The following is a 20,827-nucleotide window of genomic DNA, read 5'->3' as shown; positions in this document are numbered from 1 at the left end:
TTTTCCCACAGAATTCCATGGCTGTGGATGGCAGGGATGATCTTGCCTCTCACCACCTCGTGTGGGATGGAAGTGACCACAGGCACAGGTCCTGAAGCCCCAAAATCACCTCCCAGCAATGGGTCTCCCAATTTCATTTCTTTCTTTCCCACATTAAACTCCTAAAAATGTTCATTTTCAGAGTAGCACATCCAAAAAATCCCCCCAAATCTGCCCCAGGGCTGCTCCCAGAGGGAACGAGGAGCCACCGAGGAACGGGATCGTGGATGAACTGCCCAGAGGGGAAAGACAACACGAGTGTTGGGAAGAGCTAAACCACACCAACTCCCCAGCTCCTAAAAAGGATCTGTCCCATTAAAGAGCAGGATGGGGAATGGGAAATTACTGGGAAAAGGCTCGGTGGGAAGAGAAGGAGGATACGGAGCACCTGGAGTAAGGGGACTCGGCACCCCCGGCACTGCCGCTCCTGCCACACCTCGCTTGAGGTTCACCAGGGCACTGGGGGAGCCCGTTCCAGGATCCATCCCAACCAACTGGCCAGCCCTAAAAAGTCCAGGAAGCCCAAAATCCAAGGTCATTATGAGCAGGGAGTGAGCTCCGTCCTGCTGGAGAGCAACTCCAGCTCTACGCGGTGGAGCCTCCAGCATCCACGTGGGAAGATGGAGACAGCAAAGGCTTTGAACCAGGAACAAACAGAAGGACTTGTCCAAATTGCTCCATGAGAAGCAGATGGTGGTCAGACCAGGCTGGGGAAAGTCCCAAGAAAAGTCGATTTTATTTTGGGAAACGGAAGCTGCTGGCTCGGAGCTGCAGAATTCCTCAATCAACGCGACCGCCGCTAACGGGCTCCAAATGGCTCCCGAGCTTCCAGCACAGCTTTGAAGGGATTGCACGGAAAATTAAACGCAGAAGGAAAAGTGACACGAGTCTGTTCGACACAAAAGAGGGGGGAAAAATGGGATTTAGGCTGTCCAGCCTCAGGCACAAGCCAGCCTTGGCTTGGGAAAGGGAAGAGAGCTGCAGGATCGAGTCAGGACTCGAAAGACGCAGCAGTGGGAAAGGAAGATTGTGCCTTGATGGAACCTCCTCCCTGAATCCGTCCCTCAGCTGCCAATCACTCCTGAATTAACGGTTGGATTTGATGATCTTAGAGGTCTTTTCCAACCTTAAGGATTCCAGGAGTTTATCCTACAACTCTATGAACTTCTGCTGACTTGTTGAAGGAACACAGCTCAACCAAATCCATCCCCTACGCGGCTGGATGCTCTTCCTTCCCTTCCTCCCTCCTCTCCTCTCTTCCCTCTGCAGCTCCAGCGTGATCCCAAGGGATGGGGCAGAGCAAGAGGAACGACCAACACCACGAAATCCCTGCTGGAAGGCCAGAAAATCCCACAGCAAACCCCGGCCTGGCCGCTCCCCAATCCTATTGTTTTCCCAAACTATTCCTTGCTCTAAGTTATAACAAATTATAAAATTCCCCATTAAAGCATGGGATGCACGAGCCAGAGCCAGAGCCAGGCACTCCAGGAAGGCTTCACTGGGAAAGGGACAGGCAAGAGCAGCTTCACCGGGCATTACCAGGATAAATCAGAGCAGACTCGGAAAGATCATCCCAGGGGAAGATGGAAGCGCCTTTGGCCTTGGTCACCCAAGATGTCCCATTCAGGGTAAAGTGGCCTCCAGGGCAGGCTCAGGTTGGATATTGGGAATATTCCTCCTGGAAAGGGCTGTCCAGCCCTGGCACAGCTGCCCAGGGCAGGGGTGGAGTCCCCATTGCTGGAGGGATTTAACATCCATGTGGATGTGGCACTTGGGGACACGGTCAGGGGTGGCCTTGGCAGTGCTGGGGGAAGAGTTGGGCTCAATGGTCTCGGAGGGTTTTTCCAACCCTATCAATTCCCTGATTCCATGATTACTAAGCTCCCAGATGGGAGCAAAAAAAAAAAAGGCCACTTTGGCGCAAGCCAGGGTGAGGGCTCAGCCTTGAGCTCCGAGTCACCGCAAATGCCTGGAAGGTCAGAAGTGTCCAACTGAAACCGTTTAAACTCAAGGCTGGCTCTTCCAAAAGACTTTTCCTAAAACCAAGACCCTCTCCAACTCACAAGGAAAGGGCCTGTGGACCCTCAGAGCCACAACTCCCAACTGCCCTTTCCCAGAAGGTGAGGGCCTCCTCTGGGGTGGAGGAAGATTCCCAAAACTCGGTCCCACCTGAGGCAGAGTGGCACCAAAATGTCCTCTCCTGTCCCTCAGCTCAGCTACTCAACCTCAGCCATCAAGTAGACGTTGGGAAGAGCTTCCCAAGCTTGGCCCTACGGCGTGTTCCGGCGATTCCGAGAGGTCTGTTGGCCATCGCACCACGTGTCACCTCCAGCACGGGCCTCTCCGCACGGATCAGCCCATGGAGCCTTACCTGAGCGCAATCCACCCGGAGGAACCACGTGGAACCAGCACCTGTGCCCCTGCCGGGTGCCCAGCAGGCAGCCTTTGGCACTGGGAGGGAGTTTTCAGCCCGGGAGAAGCCATGCGGCGCTTCCTCGGACAGCGGGAACGGCGCCCACGAGCCCGGGCTGAAAACTCATCCCGCTGGGAATGGGAGTGTGTGTGGTGTTGTGCCAGGGGTGTGGCCGTGGCCAGCACTCCTCACGGAGTCGGAGTGTTGGAGCCCTGGAAGGACTTAAAAGTCCTGTGTGTAGAGGTAGAGAAAAAAATTAAGCTCACTTAATCCTTTCAGGCCAGGAGCTGGGATTTCCCCGGAGCGACGTCCATTGCCGGCAATGGACGCACCAAAATAACGTCGGCATCCCCGAGTTAACCACCTCTGTCCTCCTTTCACCTATCACACTGCTCATGCATCATCCAGCTTCCCAACCATCTTCCCGGCTCTTCACGCTATGTCCTCTCCCTTCTTCCGCACGGAGTTGGAGAAAAGGAGCCCCTTGGTCAGCTCTGGCTGCCCGGAGAAGCTGGATGGAAACGGTGGAAATTACAAGGGGGTCATCAGCAAGGCTGGAGAGGACAGCGCTTAAGTCACGACGTTTCCGACCCTCCCGCCCCCCAGCCAAGGCCAGGTGTTCCACCGCCCCAAAAACCCGGCTTTTCCAAAGCTCGGATGTGCCGGGAAAGGCACCTGGGGGTGATTGAGCCATCCCCCTTCCAGCTTGGATTTGTCTTTTAGACATCCGGGGCGGGCTTTGGTGGCACCTCATGAGGTGAGAGGTGGACAGAGGCAGTTAACTCCCCGAGCCATGAAAAAGTCCAGCACAGGATAAATTCCCAGCTCCCAGCTTCCCTACAATTGTTTTAGAGAGAAACGAGTTGTCACAGCCCCGTGTCACGATCCGGCTTTTTTGGGATGGATTTGCTGGGATTACACTCCAAGCTCGTGAGATCCAACCCCATCCCTACAAGCAGACCACGACCTCATTAATAAATACACGGAGAGGATGAGAATCCACCTCTAAAATACGGGAATGTGGCAGGACTCCGTGGTCCAACCACAACTTCAACAAAATTCTGTAGATTCCCAAGCTGAGCTTCTCCAAGCTCCAAAGAAAACACAAATCTTGGGGATAAAACAACACCGTCAGATCAAATCTGGTCTCAGACCAATGTTTTGGGGGAGTTTTGTGAAATTTCACACGTTTTACCAATATTTTATCATTTTCTCTGTGCTGTCCCACGCACGTGGAAGGGAACACAGCGGTTCCAAAGGAAAAACTCCGTCTGGATACCCAAAACAAGTCTCCAAAGCAGAGCGGGACTAAAGCCTGCCTTAACTTTCAGTTTAAAACAGGTTGGACTTGATCTTGGGAGGTCTTTTCCGACCTTAACAATTCTCTTGGCAATGACGGAAAAGGACTTTTTCCTCTTTAACCACAAATCCAACCTGACGGTGTCGCTTCAAGAGGAAAAGCACACCAAGAGTCTGCAAATTCAAAGCTGGTAAAGGATCAGATCCACTCGGAACAAAGGGGAGGAAAACGCCAAACCACAACCCAGCCTCTCTGCAGAAATGGATTTCAGTCACCTCCCTTCTTCCCCCTCCAAGATTTGTGGCACAAATGATTGTGCCCAAAACTGTGAATTTCCCGGGAGTGTCTGATCCTCCTGAAAAATTCAGACTGAGGCAAAATGTCCCTGAATTCTCCTGGGAATCTCTGCATTTCTAAATCCTGATGTTTGTAGCTACAGAATGGCACAAGCAAAGCTTAAGGTGAAGTCTCCTCCACCTGTGCTGGCGCCGCAGCACAATTAACACCCGTTATTTTAATTAACCTCCTTCAATCATTACTCATTATCAAAGCCAATGGGTAAATAAACTCCTTAGCTCTGTGATGCATCAGAAAACATGAATTTGCTTAAAACTACTTCCAGTAATTAAAGCTGGGCTGGTGGTTGATTGAGAGAAGGGCAGAAGAGCCACCAAGCCCACAGGAAGCTGGAATTGCAGCAGCACCTTCAATTCCTGCTGGATCCCCAGGAATCACTGGGTTTGGACTTCTTACAGAGGTTCCCACCCCTCCTGCCCTTGAATATAAGGAATATAAAATAATACACGGAGCACAATCCTACAGAAGCAGCAGCTCGGTGAGGAGCTTCCAAAGAGCTAAAGAAACCCAGGAATGACTGAAGCGCTGAGTAGAGAGCAAGATCCACAGAACCATGGAATGGTTTGGGTTGGAAGGACCTTAAAGCCCACCCATTCCCACCCCTGCCATGGGCAGGGACACCTCCCACTGTCCCAGGCTGCTCCAAGCCCCAATGTCCAGCCTGGCCTTGGGCACTGCCAGGGATCCAGGGGCAGCCACAGCTGCTCTGGGAAGTTGTGCCAGGGCCTGCCCAGCCTCACAGCAGGAATTAACTCCTTCTTCACCACTGATCTAAATCTTTCCTCTTTTAGTTTAAAACCGTTACTGGAATGTCACCCTACATCCCATCAGAAAGGAGCTGTTGGCTGAAGATCCCACTGGCCACCTATGGGACAGGGACACAATTCCACAGGACAGAGGGAGCCACCAATCCCTTCTCTTGAAGAGGTTTTCTGCTCCAGAAGACCTTGGTGGGAGTGAAACCACTGAAGTCCCAAATAACACCCAAATCTGGGCATTTCCATCTACAAACACCCAGGGGTTGATCCAACATGGCCTTTGAGAGAACCTTTGTGGCCAACAGACCCTTCTCTGGAGGCTCCACACGGTGCAGATGAAAAGCAGATGTTGAAAGGACAGGAAAAGCTGAGGATGTTGGGATAACTGAATTCAGAGAATCCCAGAATGCTTGGGCTGGTAGGGACCTTTGAGATCATCCAGCTGCAGCCCCTGCCATGGGCAGGGACACCTTCCACTACCCCAGGGTGCTCCAAGCCCTGTCCAACCTGGCCTTGGACATTGCCAGGGATGAGGCATTTAGGAACAGCCCTGAACACTTCCAGGGATGGAATTCAGGAGCAGACAGTCCATCAGTTTGTTTCAACACTGATGGATATGAGCCACTTCCACCCAAAATGCTCATGGCATCTCTGGCCTCCTTTCCTGATGGGTTGAGAAGGGAATCTCAATCCCTCAGAGCTGCCCTTTTCCTGGACAGCCTAAAAAACAACGGGATGACCAAGGTGTCCTTGTGTGCCCAAACCCAACCAGCTGCTGATCTCAGCGTGTGCCACCCGGACTCAGGTCACACCCAGGGCAGTTTGCACCAGAGGATTTATATAGAAAGCACTTTTTGTGTAGAAAAGACCATTTTAGTCACCAAATATTGACCAAAAGACATCAAACCAGCCCCATTTGCACCACACCACCACCAAATCCATGCTTTCCTTAGCTCCAGGTGCTGGAGCTGCACGGAGCTGCCTCTTACCTTGAGCTCCTTCCAGCTGTCAAGCAGCCTGGTGGCCAAGTCGCTCACATCCACGATTTTATCTGTCTGCTCCTGGCTCCTCTCGCTCTCCACATCAGAAACTCCTTCTTCCTCATCCTGCGACGGCGTTTCCATGGCCATGGGCTCTTCCAGCTTCGCTCCGTTGCTCTCCTTGACCTCTGCCTCAGGCTCGGCCTCCAGCTCAGCAGGCTGGGATTTGCTGCTCTCCACCGGCGCCTCCACAGCAGTTCTGATGTCCTGCTGCTGCTGCTGCTGCTGCTGCTCCTCCGTCACCTCCATCGGGGCTGCCTCCAGCTGGTCCAGGTCCTCCTTGCCCTCCTTCCCTTCCAGCTCGCTGGTGGTATCCGAGATGGCGCTGTCCATGCTGTTCTCACTGATGATCTTCAGCCTCCGGAACACCAACTTCTTGGGGGTGTCTGTGTCACCTTCCACGCTCTGCTTGGCCGAGAGCTCCGGGGTGTTGAGCGGGGTGTGGGCCCGGGACGTGTTCTCGCTGGAATATCCGTCGCCCTCGCTGAGCTGCGGCACCGCCGTCTTGGTCTGAGCCCAGCGCTGGATGATGGGCAGCACCTTGCTCTCCTCCAGCATGTTCTTGGTAGGGATGGGCAGCAGCTCCAGGGTCTTCATGATCTAAGGGCAAGGACAAGCAGGGCATTGTCAGAGCCATCAGGATTTAAAGCTGTGTCCAACCTGGAATAATTCCCTTTTGTCAGGAAGAATTCAGTCTGGAATATCAAGGTGGTATCAAGGTTTGGGTGGGAAGGGATCTTAAGGGTCGTCCATTCCACCTCCTGTCATGGGCAGGGACACCTCCCACTATCCCACGTTGCTCCAAGCCCTGTCCAGCCTGGCCTTGGACACTTCCAAGGATGGGAAGTCCACAACCTCTCTGGACAACCTGTGCCAGGGGCTCACCACCCTCACAGCCAAGAATTCCTTCCTAATATCCCATCTAAAATTTAAGTATCTGATCTAATCTATCTAATGATGGTCACAGGTCATGGGTGAAGGATTTCGGGAAGAATTTCTCCATGGAAAGGGTTGTTACACATTGGAATGGGCCACTCAGGGAAGTGTTGGGGTCCCCACCCTGGAGGGGTCCCAGGAAGGCCTGGAGGTGGCACTTGGTGCTCTGGGCTGGGGACAAGGTGGGCATCGGGCACAGCTTGGACTCGATGACCTTGAACTTCCAGATGTCTTTGGGCATCCAATCCCCAACTGCTTATGGAAAACCAAAACATTCCAGTTCCATTTCAGACCGTGAGGATCTCCAATTCCCTGTGCTTCAGCATGGAATAAGCAGCAACAGCAACAACCTTTAAGTCTCGCTCATGGAATCTACCTCAGGAATTCACGGAAAACCACAGGAGCAAATTCCTTCCGTTCATTAAGGATGTGCCTGAGGGCAGAAGTTTCAGGCCTGTAGTTCTGAGGCACCTGAGTTTGTTTTCCATGAACACTTGGCATGGATTTGTATTTAAAAAAAAAAACAGAAGGAAAAGAAAATCCTCGTGATCCCGAACATTCAGTAAAGCTGCCAAAACCCTGTTCCCCAAAAAGGGGAAAGTCCGGACTCCCCGTTCCTGGAGGGATCCAACAGCCCTGTGCATGTGGCACTTGGGTTAGTGGCAGCCCCGGCAGTGATCAGGAATGGTTGCACTTGATCTTAGAGGGCTTTTCCCACCTCAAGGATTCCGTGGGAGCTCCCAACCCCAGGGAATTACTGACCTCCAGCTGCAGCTTCAGGTTGTTGGCGGTGCTTCCTCTGCCATCGCCCAGCTCCGTCATCCAGATCCAGAGCAGGGACAGGCCGTGACACTCCAGGAAGGACTTCAGGCAGGACTGGGAGTGAGTGTTCTGGAGAGCCAAATGTGGGAATAGTCAGAGACTTCCGGGCAAAACCATGGAAAACTGCTCCACTGGGATTATGGTGAAACCCACGGCAGAGCCAGAACTCGGCACCTGAGCACGTCCAACTGATTCAAGTGGCTGGAAGTGCTGGGATTGGAGCAGGGATTCAGCAGCAGGACCAGGATAACCATTACACAGCTCGTACTGGGGAACAAAATTTAAGGGCAATGGATCCTGGAGCCACTCGGCTGAGCTCGGGATGCTGGAACAAGGGCAAGACCTGCCTCCCACACTCCCCTCTTCCTCTGAGGATCCCTCCCGGTCCCAGGGCTGCTCCTCACCTGGATGAGCTTGAGGCAGGTGAGTTTCTGCTCCAGGGTCTCGATCCGGACCATGAGCCGGGACAAGCTCAGCACCTGGTTTTTATCGGAGAGGCCCTCCCCGTTCTCCAGCAGCGCCTCCAGCTCCCCATCCACCTGCACAGCCAAAGGAGAACAACCTCAGCCCCAGGCCACGGAATTCCCTGACTCCAACCTCCGCTTTCCCTAAGGAATGTCACGTTTTAGCTCCGGACAGGTGGAAATTCCAGGTGGTCGCACCAAAAGCCTCCCAGTTGATCGTCTCAGGTAGGAAAACAAACTAAGAAATGATCTTTGATTGCAAGTAAAACTTATTCTTTATATTCTGAATTGTAGAATTCCTTTATAAATCTGTAATAGATTCATGGATTATAAATTGTAACAGATTTATAATCCTTACAACCAGAGGCTCCCTCTCCACATGGACACTGGAATATCCCTCATCATCATTTTGTGACTAATCAGTGTTCTAACACACCCTCTAAATGATGTATCAATTATTTCTTGGCTTCCTCACTCCCTGATACAGCAAATAAAAATGAAAACTGGCATTTTCAAACTTCCCAAAAGAATTAGGAATAAACCTTCTCCACAGGAATAGAGGTTTGTATCTTCAAGGATGGAATAATTACAATTTGTAGGAATTAAAGAAGAGCCTGTGCAGGTTCTTGCAGAAGATTTCACCCAGAAAAAATCCTTTTGCTCTGCATTCTCTGCACTTTTTCCACACAGTGTGAACCCATCCCTGCAATTCCAAGTGTTGCCTCTAAGCCAAAACAATTTAGAGACTCAAATTCCACCTCCCAACCTGGAGATGGCCAAACTCTGCCCTCGGAGCTGCCCAATTTCAGGTGATGCCCTAAATGGTGGAGCCAATATTGTTCATCTTTCATGGATGTTTAAAAATCGTGGAAAACAACCCAAATTTTTTAATCCATGTGGAATTTATGGCAGGGTTTAGTTACGAATGAGCAGATACTGGACCTGGGAAAGTCCCCCTCTGGTGGGACTTTAAATAACCAGGAGAAAGGAAATACGGATTTAACTGAAGGTCCAAGAAAACACAAATCTTGAGGGGCCTTGTGAAATAAAATCACTGAAGTTGGAAAAGACCTCCAAGATGATCAATCCAACATTTAACGACACATCCATGGGAAAGACTGAACCCTGCAGTCATCAGGAGCCATCTGCTCCAAGGGAACAGCCTCAAGCTGTCCCAGGGGAGGGTCAGGTCGGACACGGGGGGAATTCCTTTATGGCAAGGGCTGCTGGTGGTGGAATCCCCATTCCCAGAGGGATTGAAGCCGAGCGGACGTGGCACTTGGGGACGTGGGTGGTCTTGGCAGTGCTGGGGAATGGCTGGACTCGATCTCAGAGGGCTTTTCCCACCTCAGGGATTCCGGGAGAGCCGAACTCACCGAGTCCTTTTTCCGGGAGCGCTCCTTCTTCATCTTGCCGCCGGCCGCGCGGATGCTGACCCTGTTCTCCCCGCCCAGGTAGCCCCGGCAGTTGGAGGAGCCACAGAAACATTTCTGGGCCTCTTTGCTGCGGGGGGACACAAAGAGAGGTTCAACCCCAGCTCAACCCCAGCCACAGGCACTCGTCCAGCTCCAGAAGCCAGGCTGGGAATGGCTCTGCATGGAAAAGCCACTGAAAATGCAAATAAAGGCTTTGCTCCTGACACAGCTCCCGTGAGCCCCAGCTGTGGCAGCTGCAAAGCCAAGCCTGCCTCACTTCCAGGCTCTCTGCAGGTCCAGAACCAGGAACCAGAGAGGAAAAGGTGGAGCTGGTGGGGCTGAAAACTTCTTATCCCACATTGGCACCGATAGCCTAATTTTCCTAAGGAATTTATCCTCAGGATTATACATCCATTAGGAAAAGCTTGCAGTTCATAGCTTTTTATATATCCATTTTTTAGATATTTATTTATGATTTATTTTTATAATATAGTTCTTTTATAGATATATTATGGCTCACATATTGAATTGTAAAGCTCAAAACGGGATAAAGAATGAGCTCAGGATTCATGGAAGCAGCAAAATCCACATGGAAAATTTGTTCTGTATGCACAGCCGTGGATAATAAATCCAAGAAATATAACAAATGTAATAAATGTAATAAATACAATAAATGTAATAAATGTAATAAATACAATACATATAATAAATGTAATAAATATAATAAATAAATATAATAAATGTAATAAATGTAATAAATATATTATAGTAAATATAATAAATGTAATAAACATAATAAATAGAATAAATGAAATAAATAAATGCAATAAATTTAATAAATGTAATAAATGTAATAAATATAACACATTATAAATATAATAAATAGAATAAATAGAATAAATAGAATAAACGTAATAGATACAATTCCCAAGGAATATTTCTCCCAAGCCTCTGTATTTCCCACTCGACACACCATCCATTTCAAGCCCCATTCCACAATTTCTTGGGAAAATGGCAGGGTTTTATCTTAAACATGTGGGATCCACCGGAGGAACGTGGCTCTGCAGTGGTAAAAACCAGGGAAGCTCAATTCCAGGAATTTTCAGGAAGGAGGAATGATTTTAAAATGCAACTAAAAACTCAGTCCTGATCTTCCTGCCTACAGGAAGGGCCTGGAGCAGGATCCAGAAGGAAAAGGAAGGGATGCTCCTTAAGTTACACTTCAGCACACAGTAACAGAGGAATATTAGGCTCAGCTTTAGCAAAGGGATCCAAATTCCAGGCTGGAGCTTTCCCTGCACCCCTGGATTAGGCCAGGAAGACGGGATGTGTTCTCGAGGGGGTTTTACAGCTCCTCAAGGACTTGCAAAGCCATAAAACAGGAGCGGGAAGGGAAGAACAGGAATTCCTGGGGAATACTGCAAAGCCTGGATCCTGGCTAATCAATAATGAGACAGGAAGAAGCAGGGAAGGGAATTATCTGGGAAAGGGATGGCGTGGGACCCAAGTGACACCGGGAAAGACGAGGTGAGCACGGAATTCCCGTGCCAGGAAATGGGACGTACCCGTATCTCTGGAACTGGTAATCGAACGTCAGCTCCGAGCCCGACGGGACCAGTTTGGTGGTGAAAAATCCAACCCGGAGCTGCCCATTCACAGTCCACTATGGAAAAGAGATGCCAGGAGTTATTCCAAGCCTGACTCCAGCTTTGCTTTCCCTGAACCACATTAATCCTTGGAAAAGCAGCACGGGGGAGTTTAAAACCGGGCGCACTGCCTGGTTTAAATCCAGTTGGTTTTGTGTCGCTGATACGACAGCAACAAGAATTGCCAAAAGGAAGAAGGAAAACGTTTCACTCTGAGCTCTCCAGAGGGAGGAGCCGCTGGATTTGATCCAGCACTTTACCTTTTGGGTCTCACAGTTGGGCTCACAGCTGTGGTTCATGAAACGGGAGCAGTTTCCTTTCTGGGTGGCATCGATGATCTGGAAAGGAACCAGAAATCCAAGGGAAAAGGCTCATTCCTCGGAATGGGAAGCAGCTACAAACACAACTCATGGAGGAATCAGCTCCTTTCCTGCTCTTCATTTGATATTCCCCATCTTTATTCTGGAGATTGGGGGTTGTTGGCACATCAAGTTCCCCCCAAAAAAGAGCTCTTAGGTACACGGCCCTTCATTTCCCAAAGTTCTCCAGCTGGATGTGGCTCCTGGATTTTGTTTCTGGTGAGACCATGAGGGGCTGGGACAGTGAGTTTTTCTCCCACACACCTCATACTCCGAGGGAAAAGTCTGGATCACTTCCAGAAATAAAAACTCCTTTTATAACTGGAAATGCTCCTTTGTGACACTTCAAATCACACAACAATCCCCAAAATCCTTATTTTGAGAAGAAAAAAAAAAGCAGGAAAAACCACTCTTGAGTATTTTTAGCTCCTTTTCTCTCAAGCTCCGCAGACCCAGAAAGTCCTGACAGGAGAGACAAGGAGAGTCTGAGATGGAATTTCTATTTATCCCCCGTGTTCTCAGGCAGAGGGAACAGCTCCACATCCCACGGAGCTGAAGCAGCCATAATTAATTAAGGAAATCCGATATATAAATATTCCAGAGGCAATCCTGCACGGAGGGACTTTGCCAGCTAAAAATATCCCAATTTCATGGAGTTTAACAGGAAAGGAAATGTGGATTTTTGGTGTATTTGGGCACCCAGGGAGGGCGAGTTTGGCCTGGAGCATCTTCCCAAACACAACTTTTCTCCCAGGGACGATGTTTGCTCATGGAAGGGATGAGCCATCTTTTCCTTTGGAAGGACACTTTCCCCTCCCTAAGGGACACTGGGATACATTTAAGGTGCCACAAATATTGTTGGAACTCAGCAATGAGTTTAAAAAATCCCGAGGCTTGAGGTTTCCTTTCCTCAGGAAAACATTCCTGATGGATTCAGGACGTTGCTCCGTGGATTCCCAAGGAGCTGGGGCTGTACACACCTAAATCCAGCCTTTCCCACTGCTCACCTCATCGTTCTTCAGGGCCATGAAATAATAGTGGATGTTCTTGTTCCGGGCATATTCCTTCACCCGAGCCTTGAATTCCTTGTGATCCAGCACTTCCCCACAGTATTCCAAGACAAAAGTGTTGCTGCAAGGGGGAAAAAACCATCAACTTTCTTAACAAAGAACCACCAAGAAACACAGAATAATCCCTGTTCAGGGGGATTCTCTGAACACAACTCCCAGCCTGGCCATCCCAGTGGTGCAGCAATAATTAATTGCCTTAACCTCTGGGAATTCTGATTGATTTGGGATTTTATGCTGTCACATGGGAAGGTGACAGAAGGATGAAGCTCCCATTTGAGCAGGGTTTATCCTATATATCCTATATATCCTGTATATTCTGTATATTCCATATATTCTATATATCCTGTATATCCTGTATATCCTGTATATCCTACATATCCTATATATCCTATATATCCTGTATATTCTATATATCCTATATATTCTATATATCCTATATATCCTCTATATCCTGTATATCCTATATATCCTGTATATTCCATATATCCTATATATCCTATATATTCGATATATCCTGCATATCCTATATATCCTGCATATCCTATATATCCTATATATCCTGCATATCCTATATATTCTATATATCCTGTATATCCTATATATCCTGTATATCCCATATATTAATGGAATTCCAGGCTGGCTTGGGTTGGAAGGGAGCTTTGAGATCATCCCATTCCAACCCCATTCCACGGGCAGGGACACCTCCCACTGTCCCAGGCTGCTCCCAGCCCCAATGTCCAGCCTGGCCTTGGGCACTGCCAGGGATCCAGGGGCAGCCCCAGCTGCTCTGGGCACCCTGTGCCAGGGCTGAGCAGCCCTTTCCAGGAGGAATTTTCCCAATATCCACCCTGAGCCTCCCCTGGCACAGCCTGAGGCCGTTCCCTCTCCTCCTGTCCCTGTTCCCTGGGAGAAGATCCCAAATCCCCCCGGCTGCCCCCTCCTGTCAGGGACTTGTGCAGAGCCACAAGGTCCCCCCTGAGCCTCCTTTGCTCCAGCCTGAGCCCCTTTCCCAGCTCCCTCAGGAATTCTCCAGCCCCTTCCCAGCTCCATTCCCTGCCCTGGACACATTCCAACATGGTCCCTTCTCCCAGTAAACCTCATCTTGGTCTCCCCATCCTGCTCAGGCCCCACAAGATCTCAACATCCTCTCTCCTCTCCCGGCCTCACCCAAAGCAGCGCTGGGAATGACAATTCTGAGTTAAAAGCAGGAGGAAAGATCCCCTCGGGATCTTCTTGTTGTCCAAAGGGGAGGAGGAGGAGGAGGAGGACTCAGGAAGCGCAGAAGTTTTGCAGAGGTGGGAAGAGAAGAATGGACACAACCAGAGTGCAGTAGGGACAGAGAAAGGGGAGGCAGATTCATCCCAAGAATAAACCATGGAAAGGCTGTTGGGAAAGCCTGGAGAGTGGGAGATCAAACAATGGACGGGCAGATGGCAGAGAGGGACACCCAGCAGGGACAAGGACAAGCTGGAAGAACCTCGGCCCATCTCCTGTCAGGGACATCAAGAGCCCCCAGGCCCTTCTCCCTTCATGAGGGAGTGAAAGAGCGGGAAAAGGCCGTGGGAAGAGGGAAGGCTTACGATGGCAGGTCCTTGGCAGCTCTGAGCCCCCAGCCCTTCTTCTCGGTCAGGATCACCTCCACATCGGCGTGCTGCTTCTTCTGGAAGCGCCGGTTGGAGCAGTAGTCGCCGTTTGGACATCGGGAAGAGCTGAGGGAAGGGAAGTGAAGGGAGAAAATCAATTCCCAGCAGGGAAACGGCGCCAACAGAAAGAGCTCAGATGGGAAATAAATCCCAAATAATCATCATCAATCCCGTGTGAAACCTTCCAATGTGGTTTGCTATAAAAAGCACAACCACGTGACTGTCACCATGCAAATGCAGATCATTTCTTTCTGGGAAGATAAAAACACTTGGAATGCTGATCCCGCTGTATTTCTGTATCAGGGCATCCCAATGGGGAGAACTGGGCTCTTCTCCCCTTCTTTTGGGAGTTATTCCTTCAAGATATTCCCTGCCCTAGGTTTGGGCTAAGAGAGAAAAGCAAAAATTGAGATTCTGCCAGGTAATTCCAATCCTTCCACATGCCAGGGAGGAATCCCACCAAGCACCCTGTCCCTGCCTCCAGCTCCATGGAGCAGCAAACCCCTTCCAGGAGGGGCGAGGAGACACCAGCCAAAGGTGGGAGAGGAGACTCAGGAGATTGTGAGGGCTGACCTCCTGCAGATCATCCAAGGATTTACATCATGGAATCACAGAATGGTTTGGGTTGGAAGGGACCTTAAGCATCATCTCATTCCATCCCCCTGCCATGGGCAGGGACACCTCCCACTATCCCAGGGTGCTGCAAGCCCCACCCAACCCCTGAACCCTTCCAGGGATGGGGCAGCCACAGCTCCTGGTGGCAGCTCCGAAGGTCACTCCAGGCCAGCACGGACACTTCGCTGCCACCTCCCAGGAACTCCTGGCTTATCTGAGGCATTCCCAAGGCATCTCCAGGCCAGCCCACGGAACCCCACTCACCACTCGATCATGAGCAGGCGATTGAGACAATCCTCTCCACAGGCCACCTCCCCCTGCGCCCGCTCCTCCTTGGACAGAGGGGGACACTCACACAGCATCCGCTTGATATCCCGGTGGGATTTATTCTTCTTCCTGGGGAAGCCAAGTCATGGAAATACAGGTGAGAGAGCAGCCAGCAGGAGAAATTCCTCCTCGAACCTTATCAGTGGTTATTGGAAAAATTGGAAAATTGATTTCTGGACATAGGGATTGATAGCCCTGGGATAACCAAGGACACTCGGCTCGGTGATGACTTTGTGATGACAAAAGGTGATTTCCTAGAGAATTCCCAGGATGTTTAGCTGGTTTTCCTTTCTCCTCCCTGCCCATGTTTATTTGGACATCCACATTTTAATAGGCAAAGTGGAGGGTGTGGTTACTTCAGCCTTGCTGTCAAGTGAGAGGATGAAAAAGAGGAGAAAATCAGACTTATACAAAAGACATCCACTGATTCACATTTTAGCTTCCATAAAGGATTTCAGGAATGCTCTGGAGCGTGGATCCCAACAAGGCAAAAAAATCCACGAGAAAAAAAAAAGTAGTATTTTGAATTATGGGCATTAGATCCAAAACAGCTCCTCTGAGACGATAAAGAAAGACATGGAAGTAACCAAAAGCTTTAGAAAAGCGCCTTGTTTGTCCAAAACCTTTTCCACACCCAGAGAGAATTCCCTGTACCTACGGAGAGGGAGTGACCTGGCATTCGGGATATTGAACAGGCAGGATCTGGTAAAGCTATAAAAAAGGGTATAAATAAATCAACCTTTCCCTCAGATCCTTCCATCTTCCATCTCTTCTCAGCACTTGGGACTGTCTGGGCCCAACTGGGGGATTCTCTTCAGGAGAAGAGACCCTGGGGTGGCTTTGCCAGATGTTGGGAATGCAACATCCCCTCCCCTCCCTCCAAAGGATGCCAATTTGGCCATAAAAACCCAACCATCCTGGAAGCAAATGGAAGTTAAATCCCAAACTTGCTCCAGGAATTAAAACAAGGATGAAGCAGCAGTTACCTCTCTGTCAAGTAGACGTTCTCCTCGATGAGGTCGAAGTAACAGGGCATCTTCCCCTGCTTGGCAAACTCCTTCCAGCGCTGGGGGTCCCTGAAGTCATCCATGATACACAGCCTGCCCACCATGGAGGAATCCTGCGGCGCCGGCTCCGCCTGCTCCCCCTCCAGCTTCCCCTTTCTCTTCTCCCCGGCGTCCCCGTCGCTCTCCGAGTCGCTCTCCAGCTCCGGGCGCCTTTTCTTCGGTGGGCCTCGTTCTTTCGCGTCGTTTTTGTCCAAAGCTTTTACCTCCTCCTTCTTCTCCCCACCCGGCACCGGCTCCTTGGTGGAATTGCTGCTGATCTCGTGCGCCTGCACCGAGCCCTTTTCCTTCTGCCCGGGCAGCTGGGATTTTCCAGAGGGGCTGGGAAAGCGGGGCTTGCAGTCCTCATCCCAACGTTCATCCTCTTCGTACTCCTCATGGTCTTCCGTGAGGGAATCGGGCACCTGCCCTTGGACGCGTTCGTAGTTAACCACGGAGGGTCTGCTGGCTGCCCTCGCGTCCCAGTAACCGTTGCCTTGCCAGTAGCTCTGGGAGCTGGGATAAGCTCCCGAGCCCGGCTGGTAAACGTAGCCCGAGTACATCCCGAAGCTGCTGTCTGGCTGCTGGTAGGTGCTGCTGGGCTTCTCCTGCTGGGAAAAGTCCCAGCCCACCGCACCCATTTCCTCCGGAGCACGGAAACCATCCAGCCTGGAGTAGTCTCCGAGGCCAGACTGGTTCAGCCCGCCCTGCCCTTGCCGACTGTCGGGCTTGGAAGAGCTCATCTGGTGCCGGGATGCGTCGGTGCTCTCCAAACTCTCCGGGACACAGAAGGGCTGCTCTTCTGGCCGAACCATGGGCCTTCCCACGTCCATCACATCCGTCAGCACCATCCTCTCCTCCGCACCGGCTTTGCCATGGGAATCGGCCGTCAGGTCCGCCTGGCTCGTGCTGTCCACGCCATCGCTCTGGGCCTGGCACGGATCCGCCCGCAGCTCCTCCGGCTCCCTCCTGCTCAGCTCCGTGGAAGTTGCTGGACTCTTCTCCATCCCTCTGGGAGAACACCTGCTCTCCACCTGAGCACCACCTTTACTGCCCATATTTTCTGACCTCTCCTCATAGTAGGGCCTGCTGGGCTCAGGCCGCTCATCATCCCAGTGGTCAGAGAAGCGCCGGCTGCTCCGGGAGGAGCCCGGGCTGTTCTCCTCCGTGGCTATGGTGGAGTTCTTGGGAACCACCACAACAGACTGGAGCCGCTTCCGTGGCGTCCCATCATCAGAATCTGAGTCCTCCGTGTCGCTGTCCTCGCTGCCCCCCTCACTGTCGCTGTCCCCCGTGTCAGAATAATCGTCGTGGCTGGCGGGAATGAATTCCGCGGCGTTGCCGCTGCTGTCGCACGTTGGGGCTTGGGTCAGTGTCTCGGTGTCCTCTGCAGTGACGATGACATCGGAGGAGGGATACAAAGCATCTGGAAAAGCCGAGGCCACCAACGGCTCGCTTCCCTCATCCCTCTCGGCCGATATGCCAGGACACGGAACCCTCAGCTCCTCCAGCTCAGCTCCCTCGGTGGAAACAGCACTTGCTTCCACGACCTCTCTGCCGCGATGCTCCAGCGGCACTTCCGAGTAGTAGGAATGTTCATTCTGGAACGACGACTTGCCTTTTGCTGAGCCAAGATCAACGTGCTGAGCATCCAACTCCAGCATCTCTTCGGCTTCCAAATGTGGGAGCGGCTCCTGGCACACACCCGGAGGGGGCACATCCCACTTGGAAGAGACACTTTCCTCCGGCACAGGATGATCCGACTGGAGCCTCTGGGAACCGCCATCCTGGGAGGAATCCCTGCCCGAGCATTCCACTGCCAGACTGATTTTATGGGAAGCATGGCCATGCTCATCCTCCCCAGCAGACTTGGAATGGGAATCCTCCGTGCTCTCGTAATCGCACGTCACCGTCTGCGGCTCCACCTGCACATCCAGGAAAGTCTCAGATGTCACTTTCAAATCCACAGGTTCCGCTTCGATTTCCACTTCCGAGTGGTACAAATCAGGGGTGGCATCATCGGAAATGTAGCAAAAAACAGGTTCTTTGGTTTTGTCACACAGAGTCACCTCCTCATCCACCTTCTTAAGGACAGTTTTAGTGGGATCTATATTCACGACAGGGAGAGGGGCGGCTTCCTCCGGCTGCTGCGGCTCCGCAGCCTCCGTTTCCTGGAACAGGCTGTTGCACTCGCTGGACTGGACCCGGGAATCATCCGGCTCTTGCTCTTGGGACACATCCCTGCTCTCAAACCCATTGGATGGCAACGGATATGACGGGCTCGTCTTCACGGCAGGCGACGCTTCCGACCAACCCGGGCCGTGGTCAGAGAACGCGGCAACGTCCTCTGCTTTGGAGGCACTGGAAGTTGCCAGACCCTCATGCTGACCCTCCGGGGAGCCGTTCACACTCGATTCCGTGGGGAAACACGTTCTTAAGGAATCGTGCTTTGCCTTTAAGAATGTTTCTTGCTCCTTAGCACTGCCGTGGCATTCGTTTGCTGCAAGTTCCTCGGATTTTGAGTCCGCCAAACCCGCCTTGGACTCGTCGGCCTTCGGCAAAGCAGGAGAATCGCTGAACTGATTTAACGGAGAAAGTGTCTTTTCCCGTTCCAACTTTTTCACGCTGGACACCCTGATCTCACTGTTCTTTACACAAGAGGTCTCTAAATCTAGAGAATTACACCTGGACTTGATTTCTTCGATCGATTCTGTACAACAGAAAGAACTCTTAAATTTATCAGGCTTTGGTGCGGGGGCCTTGGATTTATAGCGGGAGGAATTCACATTACTGTCGGGCTTGGAATGGGATGTCCCCTTCCGATAGCCCAGTTCATCGAGGGGAGAGCACCTTTTGGATACTTCACTTTCAGAAGTCCTTCTGGAATCTCGATCCGCTTTTGAAGACGACCTCCCTCTCCTGTCCACGTCAGCGTGAGACGACTCCACTTTGCTGTCCCTGTCTGACTTGGAGTAAGAGGATCTCGAGTCTCTGTAGGAGGAGGAGGAATGGGAGGACGTACGCCGGGAGTCGCTGGACCTGGAATGTGTCCTCCTGTACTCCTCCTCCGAGTCCGAGCTCTCTCGCGCCCGGCTGTCCGCGTACGACCGGGAATATCGCGACCGTTCCCTGTACGGGGAGCTCCGGTGGTACCGGCGGTCGGAGTCGTAGTAATGCGAGCGCTCCGACCTCGAGTAAGAGGAGCTGGTTCGGGAGCTGCGATCAGAGCGGGAACGGGAATGAGACCGGCTTCGCCTCCTCTCTCTGTCCGAGCGGGAGCGGGAGGACGAGTACCGCGAGTCTCTCTCCGATTTGGAATAGCTCGAGTACTTCTCATCCCTGTCCGACTTGGAGCGCGACGAGGACTTGCCCAGGTCGTCACCCCGGAGGGACGCGGAGCTCCGTCTGGGATCTCTCTCCTTTTCCGTGCTGGATATCTTCTGCTCATGCGACCGCTGGCTGGAGGAGGTCCTCACGGAATCCTCATCAGACTCGGAGCCCTGCAGCGCGCCGTCCGACTGGGAGAACTTCCTCTTGGCCCCCTGCCTCCGGGAGCAAGCGGGAGCACCCTTCGAGCCGTCGGAAACCTCATCCTCCTTCCCAATATGGGAATCTTCCTTCGGCGGGGTTCTCTCTGTCTGCTCGGGCGCGGTTTGAGCCACGCGTTCCTCGGAGCCGTGCGACGCCGGATCCTGCTTGGCATCGGGCTCCAAGGCCTCCCTGGGCAGCGCGTGGCTCGGCTCCCTCGGCGCGGGGGCTTCGGCTTCTCCGGGCGGCGACAGCAGCAGTGCCGACATCGGCACCACCGGCGGCGGCGGCGGGGCCGTGGCTCCAGGGACCAGCATCGGTGATGCCGGCGGTGGCGGCGGGGGCGGGGGAGGCGGCGGCGTGGGGGGGAAATCCACGGCCAAGGCTACCGGTTCTGTTACCGGTGCCGGGAGCAGCGCCGCCGGAGCCGGGGGTGGTTTTGCCGTGACGTTCAGTAAATGTTTTTTGAAATGAATCTTCCCCAATTCTACCTTCGGTTTCGGGGGCGAAGACTCCTCGGCTGAACCAGCGGCGTCCCCCAAGTCCAGTTTATTTTTGGGGTTAAAATCAGTCGGGAGGGGAACTGCTGGAGGGGTGGGAGTTTCATTTTGTTTCTCGTTTCCCAGAGCAGCCAGGAATCGATTGGGTAAAGTTTTCTTGGTTAAACTAAAGCTGAAAGACACTTTTTGTCTTCCCTGCTCTTCAAGGTTAACCTTGGTTTTGGTGCCTTTGGGCAGAAAGCGGCTCGAGGCGACGCCTTTGAACACGGGGCCTTTGATAAAACCGGCTCTCGGCACCGTTTCGGGTTTGCCCTGTGGACGAAAAAGAAGATGCAGTTGGAGGAATTGGATTTTTTGGGGGTTTGAACTCAGTTCTGCAGCATTTTCTTTCACCTGGTGAATTTTTCATGATGATAAAAGAGAAATGCATACCCTGGGTCTGCCTTTGGTGCCCGGCTCTGTCCTGAAAAAAATCAATTCCTCAGACTTCTCCAGCTTGGAACAAAACCTCCTCTGAGGTTTGGGCTGAGGATTTTTATCTGACTTATTAAT

General features: G+C 51.8%; 1 protein-coding gene across 2 annotated transcripts in view; it reads right to left on the bottom strand.

Moving 5' to 3' along the window:
- The window catches only part of SETD2 (SET domain containing 2, histone lysine methyltransferase), a 49,866-nt gene that overhangs the window by 15,978 nt on the left and 13,061 nt on the right, over positions 1–20,827 (bottom strand). Inside the window, exons 3-13 of one of the 2 annotated variants that reach the window (XR_006015088.1) lie at positions 16,191–20,587; positions 15,142–15,273; positions 14,200–14,328; positions 12,557–12,680; positions 11,451–11,528; positions 11,110–11,207; positions 9,506–9,632; positions 8,070–8,204; positions 7,606–7,734; positions 5,857–6,507; positions 2,719–2,963 (exon numbers count right to left, since the gene is read on the bottom strand). Coding sequence is in view for 1 of the 2 variants with exons in the window: in XM_042022288.1 (XP_041878222.1) it covers positions 5,857–6,507; positions 7,606–7,734; positions 8,070–8,204; positions 9,506–9,632; positions 11,110–11,207; positions 11,451–11,528; positions 12,557–12,680; positions 14,200–14,328; positions 15,142–15,273; positions 16,191–20,587 (6,000 nt within the window). In the remaining variant the exon portion in view is untranslated. The remainder of the gene's footprint in view (positions 1–2,718; positions 2,964–5,856; positions 6,508–7,605; positions 7,735–8,069; positions 8,205–9,505; positions 9,633–11,109; positions 11,208–11,450; positions 11,529–12,556; positions 12,681–14,199; positions 14,329–15,141; positions 15,274–16,190; positions 20,588–20,827) is intronic. The other variant, XM_042022288.1, reaches the window with a different exon arrangement.

This window comes from Corvus kubaryi, unplaced genomic scaffold, assembly GCF_017639235.1.
Source record: "Corvus kubaryi isolate FWS band 111438036 unplaced genomic scaffold, C.kubaryi_AGA036_p1.0 37193, whole genome shotgun sequence".
NCBI classification, from domain to species: Eukaryota; Metazoa; Chordata; class Aves; order Passeriformes; family Corvidae; genus Corvus; species Corvus kubaryi.
This window is presented reverse-complemented; position numbering and strand designations above follow the sequence as displayed.